Raw genomic sequence first — 11,452 nt, forward strand, 5'->3', positions numbered from 1 at the left:
AAGAAACATGGGAGCTCTCTCTCCTGAGAGATGCTTGGTTTGGGTCTGTGTCCTGGAAATACATGAGTAGGCTGCAGAGAAGCTCAAATCTGAGCTCCTCCCTGTTCATCAGCAGGGCTGTCTGCTCCTCCAGCAGTATTTCTGTACTGTACTTGGGTCTGGAATAACTTAGAAGGATCATATCTCCTGGTTACACTGGCTAATTGCTCTGGATGGCTTCAACCTCCTTGATAACCTCAGCAATGCTCCTCGAGCAGCAAGGCTGAGTTGAATCAGCTGCAGCTGCTTCTGGTCTTCATACCTACAAGGATTTAAACCCTTGCCCAGGTTCAGCTGGGCAGTGCTCTGCTGTGGTGGGTTCTGGGAGCTGGATCAACAGACGTTCTTTGGAATTTGGTTTGCATCTTTGTTTTCAGGATGGAAAAGGAAAACCCAGCTGATTTGGGGGAAGAAGGAGGATGGAAAGGCCTCTGCTTAAAGCAAGCTTTGCTTTCCTAGCCAGGTTGTTTTAGAAAGGCTCCACATGCCTTGACATAGATTAAGTGTGGCTCCAGGGGCCGTTGTGGAGAGTGAGTACTGTAAAAAGGCAGATTTCTGGGAAAGCCTTATGCACTGTGACAATTTAAAGTATCCCCGAAGGGCATTTGCTCAGGCAGAAACACACTTTATTTGGAGCACATTATGAATGAGACAGGGGAACAATTTGTTTGCTGGAGAAGGGCAGATGATCACTTAAGCAGAGGAGATGGGCACAGAGCAAGTCAATTTGCAAAAGGGCAAAACACAGAGGAGGTGGCTGCATCCCATCTGGCTTCCAGGGTGTTCTCTCTGCTGGGATGGAGGTAGGGAGCCTGAGTGCTGGTGATATCCCTGGAGGAGGAGATTTGCCTGCCCTGAGGAAGAGGCTCAGTGTGGTGCATTGCTGGCACTCTTCCAGAGGCATTGGGTATCCCCTTGGCTCTGCTTTTCCTCCTGGTTATCCTGATCATCAGGGTTGGGGGACATTTCCCAGTGTGTTGGGGCAGTTGCTGGGACACAGCTGTGCTGTTCCAGGATCAGATCTCCAGGTGCTAACAGCTCACTAGGCTGCACTGGGAAACCAAACCCTGAACATTTTTGGAGACAGAAATCTGTCTCCAAGTCCATTTGTGGTTTTTGGGTGCAAGAGGAGGGCTGACTGCTTTGGAATTGAATTTATCTTGTTTCTGAAGGGAAGGGACTTTGCTTAGGTAGAAGGCAGTGCTCAAAACTACAAAGTCTTATTGAATACCAAAGCCTCTTTTTTTAAAATGGGAAAAGGATATATCTCAAAGAATAAAGGTTTTTTTCCCCCCAGAGCCTCTCTGAAAGTGGCTGGGGGAAAAAGCAAGATGGAAGTCTTAAAACTCCTTGAGAGTGCATATTATTGTGCTCCACAGGATGTGCATGAGTTAACATCACAACTGTGAGGACCACATATCTCCTTCTGAACTTCAAATTTCATGACCTCAAGGCATATCCTTAATGACCAAAAGCATCCTTCTGAATTTTAAGAAAACATGAATCCAGCTGAGTGCTCATCAGTTAATTGGAATATGAGAAGAGAAAATAATTTCCCTGTCCAGTGGGTGGTAGGCAACCAAAGGCCATGGGGCTCTTTGTGGACATAGTTTAGTGGCAGGCTTGGCAGTACTAGGGGAATGGCTGTGTTCAAGGGCCTCCAGAGGGCTTTTCCAACCTTAGTCATTCCCTGATTCTGTGGTTCTACTGCCATCCTGTGTCACTTGGTGCAGGCCTTGTACCAAGCACAGCCATTCTGCTGCTCCTTATCTTCAAGGACCTGTCCAGAGGGAGCCGAGGGTTTCATTCAACACAAAGAGCTCTCAGTTTCTCCCTGTCGCACCAGCCCCTAGCAAGAAACTGCTCATAGTTCTGGGCAAGAGAGTGGGATTTTGGTAAGAGGACAGCTCTTCCCACTCCCTGGGAGTGCATGTCCCAGTGTAATGAAATGAAAACATAACCATCATAGTATGCTTTTCTCTGTGTTTGCTTTGGCCACGCTGAGATTTCAGTCCCTAAAATTCCTGCTGTCTCCCGCAGTGGCTGGGTATGCCCAGCCTCAGTAACTGTCCCATGAGCTTCCCCTCCATCTTGGCCCCTGTGGCTGGAAGCAGAGACCCACAGGCTTCAGCTGGAACCACGGAGAGCAGCACAGCAGCTTGGAGCAGCCTTCCCTCTGGGAGCCACCCGGCTAATGAGCTGTGACACGGGCAGGTCACCCTGTCTGCAGTAAACCCTGAGCAGGCCGCTGCCAGAGGCAGTTCCAGACTTTGGGGTTTGCGGATAACCTTGTCAGCAGGCTGGTTGTTCTGCTTGTCTGGGTTTTGTCTGTCCCTACACACGGTGACGCTGACAGCAGCAATGCCAGACATTCCCCTGTGAGGCACGCAGGGGCGATGGATGTGCCTCACCACCCTCGCAGCAAAGAGTCTCTTCCTAATACCTGATCCAAACCTGCCCTCTGTCACTTGGGAGAGCTGCTTGGATTTCATGGGAATGAGGAGTTTTGGTGTGTTTGAACAGAAAAAAAAAAAAACATTTCTGGGGGTGGCAGGTGCATTGTGTCTCTGTCTTTGCCTTATCTCAGATGATCTCTAAGATCTGCTCCAACCCTAACCATTCCATGATTCTGAGGTCCCTTCAGTAGGGAAAATTCTGATTTGCAGCCAACACTTAGCTCTCTGTTTGGAAGATGTGTATATTATACACAAGATTGGCAGGGCTAGCCAACAATTTCCTTTAAAAAACACAAGCAGAGAGGAAAACTGGTTTCAAATGCAGTCAATGTTCATTTGAGTGTTTGCTGTTTCCAGGAAAAAAAAATGCTGGCATTTTTGTTGAAATAGTGATTTAAAATGTACTTTGTATTGCAAAGGAAGCTGGTTTGGACTTCTACGAAGAATTAGGTATTTACTTGACATCTTCTAAATCCTGTGTCCTAAACATGGTATTTTCCCAAGCTGCAGTTGAAGTCCTTTATGGGGTTTTAATCCTCTGTTTCTGCAGAAGTGTTTTGGTTTTTTTTCTCCCACCTCATGTAAGGTCCCAAAGCTCTTCCTGTGATTCCCTTGTGCTGTTTCCCGGAGTTCACTTTGTACTCAATGTGTTTGAAATCCCCAAGAATGTCTTGTTCCACTTTAGCACTTAGAAGTGCATGGGATGCCCATGGTGTCCCCACATAACCTCTCAAACTTCAATATGTGCAGGGGTCTAAGAATGGCAGGAGAGTTTGATACTGATTGTTTTTTTCCCTGTGAGCTTTTGCCTTGAGAGAGAGTTCCCTCAGCCCCAAGACCTGCCATTTCCCTGGGAGTGCAGTGAGATCTCCAGGGTTATATGCCACACGTGTGGCTTGGCTGAAAATCTCACCAAAGACATCACCTTGGTGTGGGGGGTTGTTAATTGATTTGAGAGCACCTACCCCTCTTTTTGGAAATAGCCTAATTCTCCCTGATGTTGCTCTGGAAGAGCCTCTACAAAGGCTCTTCCGATGCTTCCCAGAGCAACACCAGAGGAAGAACAAACTGTGAAGGAAAGCTTAGTAGGTATTCAGAAAACTCACCGCCACCCACATTCCCTTGGCTGAGCTAGAGCTTGGCATTCCCACCATGTGGATCAGTCACTGGAGATCCAGGGCTGAGCTTCAGGAGCTGGGGCTGAGTAGAGATCCCAGTGGAGGGGCTGGTCAGGGCCACCAAGGTTTATTAGTGCCCTCAGGGCCCTGACACAGATGAGGAGAGACTCCTTGACAGCAGTTTTGGGATTAGCAGCTCCCTGACTGGAAACTTCAGGTGAGGAGGGAGAATTATGAGGTGAGATGAGGTATGAGCTGATCATTTCCACAGGGAACAAGGGGAACCAGCAAGTTTGGATGTTCAAGCCAAGTCACTTCACTGGAGAAGTTACTTCTGCTTTTCTAAAAGTACACCCTTGAAAATCTTTCCAAGTTGGGCAGCCAAGAGCAAAGCCATCCATAGCCACCAGTTGCTTTGGAAAGTTGGCACTGTAGTGGAAAAATGCTGCAGACACCTGGCAAGTCACACTGGGCAGTAAAAAGATGCTCCCTGGAGCTGCTGTTTGTGCATGGTCCTATGTGCTTGTGTGGGCTTCCTCAGTTATTCTTGCATTGCCCTTGTGACTGTTGCTATTAATTACTGAAAAAAAGGAAGGGCCTGCTTACATCAGGACAGAGAGGTGAAGGAGAGCTCCAAGCTGCACAAAGCCCTTCACCCTTCTCTTGAAGGCAGACTGTAAAGACTAGGTGGCCTTTCCCAAGCCTCTGTGTCTTCTTTTTGTGTGTAGCTGAGGAGAACCTTAAAAAGAATAACAATAAGAAACAACAGCACACAGCCCTCTTGGAAAGAAGAGAATGATGTGAACCATTCATGGTGTCTCCCTCTGATTTGATGTGACAGCAGAGCACTCTAAGCACTGTCTCAGGAAACCAAGTGTAGGCAAAATGTCTGCTTCCATCTTCCCTAGCCCGTCCCCTCCAGCTACAGCTGAGATACGCCTGCAATTCACCAACTGTGTCACGTCTTGCAGAAGGGTCTGTTCTCAAAAGTGTTGAAGACAGCTTCAAATGAACTTCAGTAATGGCTCAAAAAGTGAAAACTCAGCTCTTCTGCTTGCTCATTTCAGGCTGGCAACTCAAGAGAAAGCCATTGTGGCCACTTGTGCGGAAGCCTTTTGCCAAACCAAAGGCAGCTGTGCCCACAGCCTCCCCCGTTTGGCACCTGGCTGCTGCGGACACCTCACTGTGCGGGTGCCGACGTTGGGGCTGCTGCTGTTCCTGTGCACACTCTGCTGCTGTTCCTGTGCACACTCTGCTGCTGTTCCTGTGCACACTCTGCTGCTGTTCCTGTGCACACTCTGCTGCTGTTCCTGTGCACACTCTGCTGCTGTTCCTGTGCACACTCTGCTGCTGTTCCTGTGCACACTCTGCTGCTGTTCCTGTGCACACTCTGCTGCTGTTTCTGTGCCCACTCTGCTGCTGTTCCTGTGCACACTCTGCTGCTGTTTCTGTGGGCTCCAGAGCCGCTTGGGCAGCAGCCACTGGGCAGCCGTGCTGGAGGAGACATCGCCGCCCTCCCCATGGTGGCAGCAGCTCTGTGGGCCCCGAGCTCTGTGTCATGGGGGCCTCGGTCACAGCAGCGTGGCCTGGGCAGCCGCGAGGGCCCGGCCTGGCCAGCCCTGCCTCTGCCCACTGCCCCTTATCGCAGGCACCCAGTGGCCATGGCCTGGCAGCAACCCCTGCCCTGCATGTCCCCAGCCAGCCCAGCCTGGGCACACCTCGGGCTGTCCCCACCCTCCTGGAGGGGTGCTATCCCAGCCTCGAGGGCTTCTGCTGCAGGCCTGGGAGACATTCTGGGGAAGTGCCAGATCGGCCGGGTGTCAGGAACAAGGCGGCTGTCCGGGGGCTGCTTATCCCTCTGACACACAGTTCCTCAGGGCTTCCTACCACCCCGGCCCCTCAGGGGCCTCCTGTCCCCTTTGGAGCCTCCAGCCTCCACACATCCCCCTCATGCCTTCCCACGGCCTTGTCCCGTCTGGGCCTCCACAGCCCCTCATCCATTTACAGCTTCCCAGTGCCCTGTTCCCTCAGCGTCTCCCCCGGCATGGCCCGGCAGCAGCACCACAGCCCCACAGGAGCTCCAGAGGAGCCGGATCAAGAGGCACCTGGGAGCTCTCAGCAAACCAGCCAGCACCACACGGGCACGAGGACACAGATGGCGCTTCCTGGCTGGGACAGGCCTTGTGCCTTCAGCAAAATCACCAAAGGCCAAGGGCTTCTGGCCATTTCCTCCTCGCCACTGCATGCCTGGCAGCTTGCCAAGCACAAGCCCTTTTTCCCCCTCTTCTGCTATACCCTGTACACCATGGGCAGCAAAAGATCCTGGACCTCTGCATGACAACAGCGATTTCATATTTCCAAGCCCAGATGAGGTCTTCCCTGCAGGCTCAGGTGGCCCGAGCAGATTGAGCTCCTGGGATTAGTTGTTCACAGCACAAGCTGCCCCACAAAGGAGGCTTCCTACCCCTCACCCTTCTGGAAGTGGTCTTGCACCTTCTGAAACCTGGAGAGTATGGAGCTCTCTGTGCAGCTAAGAGTTGAAGGGTTTGAAGTGCCAAGCTTGAGATGGCAGGGCTGATGTCATCGGTCAGGTCCTGAAGGGCTGGAAGAGAGAGGAACAGAGCCACGGGCAGATCCCAGACCTGCGGGGGCCCACGGAGAGCCCCCTGCCAGGGCCATTCCAGCCGGCTCTTGCCATGGGCAGCAGGGAGCAGGGATCAGCCCGAAGCTGCTGGCCACGAATGCCCCACGTGCCCCTGAAATCTCGGTGTGCTCTGCCCACGCCGCCCCTCATCCGCACATTGAGCAGAGCCCTCCGCAGCCAGGCCAGGGATTGCAGCTCCCCCCGCCAGCCCCACTGACAGCCCCATGCCCTCACCTTTGTAGATGAGCTGGGTCTCTTCCTGCTGCTTCCTCAAGTACCGCCCTGCGATCCCTGGGAATACAGAGAAATACAGAGGTGGCCCAGATCCTGCTGTGGCAGGACAGGGACGGACCCCGGGCTCGTGGCTCACCGATGAACCTGATGGCCGCCGCTCGCAGGGGCTCCTGCGGGCTATCCAGATATGGCAATGCCCGGCGTAGGTACTCGGCTGCTCGGCTCTCGTCCTGTGCCAGCTGCAGAGAGCGGCAGGAGGGAAGGGTTGGTGCGGGCTCTGCCCCTCGGCCGGGCGCTGCCTGCGGCCAGCCCCGGCCTCCCGTGCCCGCCCAGCCCTGAGGCACCGGGCAGCAGCCGCTGGCGCCGGGCTCTGGAGGGAGCAGAGGGCCGGCTGCTGCCCGGGGAGCCGCGGTGCCGGCCCGCCCCGCAGCCCCAGTGATTCGGGGCTCCATCGGCAGCCGGCTCGGGGCCACAGGAGCCTGGAGAAGAAGCCGTGCGGCCCCCGGCTGCGGCACCGGGCAGGGGCCCAGCTGCCAGCCCCATACACCAAGCGCCGGGGACAGGGGACTTCTCCAGGCTGAGGCTGGGCCTTCCAGGCCGTCCTTACCAGGACCTCAGCGAACTTCCACAGCTGTCCCTTCTTCACCAGCTGCTTCAATCGCCTCCTCTTCATGAACTTGGCCGCACAAAGCAGTGTTTTCCAAGCGGCCTGGAGAGCAGCAGAGACCCGCAGATGGCCCCACAAGCCAGGGCACAGGAGCCGCATTCACGTGCCAAGGCCTGCAGGAGGCTGCAGCCGGCAAGGTGCCAGGCCTGCAGGAGGCAGCCGAGCCCCCTCCCCGGGTGACAGCAGCAGCCCGGGAGTCCTCACCTCTGCTACACGCTGGTTCTCGTCGTGGCAGTGGAAGAAGAGTGGGAGAAGGCTCTTGCTCACATGTTTCTTCAGGGGCTTTTTCCCCTCTTCCATTACCAGCTCCATCACCTCTCGGAAGAGGCGAATGGAGAGCAGCTGCACATGGCTGTTGTCCTGTTGGAAAAGAAAAGAACCAGCAATCGTTTCTCCAGGCCTACCTGGGCGTAGGCCTGCAAATCCACAGGACACAAAGTGTCTGGGCAGCACCCAGTGGCCATGGCCACAAAGCCTTACCTCGTCAAAGAGTGGCTGGAGTGCCTCAGCCAGCTGCAGGGCAGTGGGACTGGATATTAGGGTGGCTCTGTCCTGCAGTTCATTTAGGAATACAGAGAGGATCAGTGCAACCTCCTCTCCATCTGCATCCTGCAGTAGGGCCATGAGACTCTGTGTCATACTCCGGATGCCTTCGGCCTGTGTGGGACACAATGCTGCACTGTGAAGCCATGAACTGTAGAATCATGGCATATCCTGAGCTGGAAGGGACCCACAAGGATCATCCAGTCCAACCCTTGTCCCTGCGCAGACACCCCAACAATTCCAGCCTGTGCATCCATGAGTGTTGCCCAAACACTTCCTGAGTTCTGGTAGCCTTGGGGTTGTGCCCATTCCCTGAGAGCCTAGGCAGTGCCCCAGTACCCTCTGGGGAAAGAATGTTTGTCTAATATCCAACCTAAATCTTTCCTGACACAGCTCCAGCTGTTCCCTCGAGTGCTGTCACTGGTCACCAGAGAGCAGAGATTGGTGCTGCCCTTCCACTTCCCTTGCAAGGAAGCTGCAGATGACAATGAGGTCTCCCCTAGTCTCCTCCAGGCAGAACAAGTCAAGTGCCCTCAGCCACTCCTCCTGTGACTTCCCCTCTAGACCCTTCACTATTTTCATATCCTCCTTTAGACAATCTCTAATAGTTTCATGGTATTTTTTACATTATGGTGCCCAAAACTGCACACAGCACTTGAGGAGAGGCCACACCAGCCCAGAGCAGAACAGGACATTGCCATCCCTTGCCCAGATGGTGATTCTGTGCCTGATGCATCCCAGATGTCCCTCCTGGCTGCAAGGACACTGTTGACTCCCACTTGCCATCACAGGATCACCACAGGTTCCTTTCCACAGCACAGCTCTCCGATCTCATTCCCTGCTCCAGACACATAGCCAGGCTGTCCATGCCAGGTGCAGTGTCTGGCACCTGCCCTTCTTCAAATTCATATGATTGGTCATTGCCCAGCCCTCAAATTTGTCTCTACAGAGCCTCTGCCCTTGAGGGAGTCAACAGCTCCTCCCAGTGTAGTATCATCAGCAAACTTATTTAGCATTTGTTCAAGTGCTGTGTCATTTATGAATGGCAGTACCACCAGTGCCACTCTGGAGCTGCAACCCCTCCCTGCTGCCGCAGGGCCGAGAGGCCAAAGGCCTGTCCCAAAGCACTGGGGCAGCTGAAGCGGGAGGCAGGAGAGCTGGCAGCAGCTGCCTCGGTGCCCAAAGCCCAGCCAAACCCACGCAACTGCGTTCCCCAGCCCCACGCTGCCCACACAGCTTCAGCTGCTGCCCCCTTCTCACCACTGAGAGATCTTTGCTGAGAACCACAAGGCCTCTGAGTGCCAAGCGACGTTTTTCCCTGGATTTGCACTGCAGGCGCCTTGAAATGATCTCCAGGGCACTGTCACTCCATTCCCTCATCTCATGGCACTCCAGTACCTGAAAGGCACAGGGCAGTGACAGGGGAGCCAGCCAGCAGGAGCCCAGAACCACACAGGGCTGGGGCCGGGCAGCAGCGCAGAGCATGGGCACCATCCCAGGCAGCTGCAGCTATGCAAGGGCAAAGAGGTAGCAGGCAGCTCAGCAAGGAAGTGTTGGCCTTCAGGCTCACCTCCACAAGGAATGCCAGGGCAGGCAGATCCCAGCATGGCTCCTGTGTGCTGAGCAGCCCCAGCAGGCGGAGTGCAATGCAGGAACACAAGGGGTTCGAGGTACGGTGCATCTCCCTGGAAGGTAGAGAAAGGCACCAAGACCCTGAGCCAGTGGGAGCAAACCTCTCCCAGGACTGACTCACACAGTTCTCTTTCCCAACCACCACCCTGCAAGGGTGCCTGGGCCTTTTGGGAGGTAGCTGTGTGGGCACCCTCCTCTCCCAGCCTTTTTCAGTCTCCTTGGCTGTCCCTTGGTAACAAGGCCCTCTGGCCCACGACAATGGGGACTGTGTGGGGCAACCTCAGCACAGGGCACAAATGTCAGAGGCAGTGGGGAGAAGGGGTCTCACCTGGCCAGCAGACCCACAGCATAGTGGTGGGTGTCAGCAGAGAGCAGCGTGTCCCAGCCACGCTTGCGTTCCATTGCCACCAGTAAATCCAGGCACCGCAGATGGCGGAACAGTGCCTTCAGAGTCTGCACTGCAAACCTGAGTGCACAGCAAAGCCCAGGTCACGCTGGGAGCACTGGCTCCTTCCATGGGGATGTGGCAGGGACAGGAGGACTGGGATGGAGCACCTGTTGGGGCTGGTGGCAAGGCCATGTTGCTCCTGGCATCCCTTCCAGAAGGTATCAACCTCCTTTGGCATATCTAATGTGCTGACAAAAACTTGGAAGAGCAGAGCCACAAGGAGGCGGGGGGAATATTCCATAAATGGTGCTGGGCACCAGGGCAGGCGGAGGATCTCCCAAACCACCTTGGTTGCCTGCAGAGGACAAAGCACCCAGGGATAGTGCCCAGTGCCAAGGTATCTGTATGGCAGGGCCTGAGCGTGGCAGGGCAAGGCCAGGGGAAAGCCTTGGGGAGCTCCATGCCTGGTGCCCCTGAAGCTGCCCCTAGGCCAGGTTTCAGCCCAGTGCCTGAGGCAGGGAGATGCAGTGGGGGAAGGAGGATGCAGGGTTGCTGGAGAGGCAGCCTTGGGGTGATCAAAGGGCAATTCCAGAAACTCACAGCAAGGGCAAAGACTCTTGTTTTGTCCCCATCAGAGGTGGACATTCTGTGCAGCGGCCAGTCCTCCAGCACACAGAGCAGTGTTGGCAGCACCTTGTCCACTGCTGTTCCTGATGAAGCTATGGTCCTCCACATGATTGTAGCAGCTCTGTGGGAGCAGAGCTGTGTGTCAGGAGCATCTCATCCACAGCACCATGGCCTGGGCAGCTGTGGGAACCCAGATGACAGAGCCCTGGTGCCCTGGGGTGCAAGGAGGGAGCATTGGCAGCAGGCTGGGCAGTTGACATGCCATGGCTGGGAAACAGAGGGCCTGGTAGGTCCTGGAACTCTCCACCAGTCTGTCAGACCCCACTGGACTGGCTGTACAGGGTGATGGGCCCTAAGGGCCAGTGAGCCCTGAGGCCACAAGGAAGGTGGCTCCCATACCTGTCACATGATGGGGCACAGCGCAGGAGAGTGACCGCAACATCAGCAGGGTGTGCCTCAGCCAGCCTCAGGATGTCCATGAACATCCTGTCATCTGGAGGTGCACCAGACACAAGTCTCTGGTGCATGTTCCTCACAAAGTCTGGCACCTGGAAGAGGCACAGGGAAAGCTGGAGAACTGCCAGAACAGCAGCTTCCCCGGCTTCCTCTGAGAAGTGCTTCCCTTCCCACCACACTCATGGCTTCAAAGGCTGAGGGGGGCCCAGCGGACCTGGCTTGAGGAACCACACAATTCCTGGGGGGATCCAGCCCTGGCCACAGGCTGCTCACTTCATTTGGGTGGGAAACAACTCTCTCGCCAAAAAAATCCAGGTTGGGAGCAGAAGCCTTCGTCTTTGCCATGCTGTGAGTGGGTGTGATTATCACTGTTGGCCGCGTGATGTCAGGGTTTGCATCCTCCTTCTCCAGGCCATGCTGGAAGGTCCCTCTCTTGTCCCACCAAGATCTGTCCCTAAGGGCACATGGGAAAAAAAATGGTTAAAGCCTGGGGACAACAGGAACAAGGTGGCTGCACAGGGCCTCCGTGCAGCACCAGCCTGTCCTGTTGTCTCCTCTGGACACTGGCCAGCAGCAGCTGTATCGTGATTGTGTTACAAAGGGCCCTGTGACACATGGCCAGATGCCTTCCTATGGTGCCCACCATCA

General features: G+C 55.0%; 1 protein-coding gene across 1 annotated transcript; it reads right to left on the minus strand.

Moving 5' to 3' along the window:
- Window positions 1-1,759: 1,759 nt before the first annotated feature.
- Window positions 1,760-11,149, minus strand: LOC148183914 (maestro heat-like repeat-containing protein family member 7). Its single transcript, XM_088058986.1, has 14 exons — window positions 11,078-11,149; window positions 10,748-10,896; window positions 10,322-10,469; window positions 9,889-10,076; window positions 9,662-9,799; window positions 9,272-9,386; window positions 8,962-9,099; window positions 7,639-7,815; window positions 7,363-7,518; window positions 7,099-7,200; window positions 6,628-6,730; window positions 6,492-6,548; window positions 6,085-6,215; window positions 1,760-1,819 (listed from the first exon to the last, which is right to left on the minus strand). The coding sequence occupies exons 1-14, from the start codon at window positions 11,147-11,149 to the stop codon at window positions 1,760-1,762; spliced, it is 1,734 nt and encodes a 577-aa protein (XP_087915112.1).
- Window positions 11,150-11,452: the final 303 nt, after the last annotated feature.

Source organism: Pseudopodoces humilis, chromosome 8 (assembly GCF_049639895.1).
Source record: "Pseudopodoces humilis isolate 2021_Gansu_Grassland_sample_001 chromosome 8, ASM4963989v1, whole genome shotgun sequence".
Taxonomy (NCBI): domain Eukaryota; kingdom Metazoa; phylum Chordata; class Aves; order Passeriformes; family Paridae; genus Pseudopodoces; species Pseudopodoces humilis.

Bases quoted from the DNA above. Each gene is read 5' to 3' on its own strand.
- LOC148183914 (XM_088058986.1), bottom strand. From the start codon at position 11,149: ATGGCAAAGACGAAGGCTTCTGCTCCCAACCTGGATTTTTTTGGCGAG. The intron at 10,077-10,321 runs GTGAGTTTCTGG...TGTCCTCTGCAG, and splicing joins CAAGAGTCTTTGCCCTTGCT to GCAACCAAGGTGGTTTGGGA. The intron at 1,820-6,084 runs GTGAGGGGTAGG...CCCTCTGGACAG, and splicing joins GCAAGACCACTTCCAGAAGG to GTCCTTGAAGATAAGGAGCA.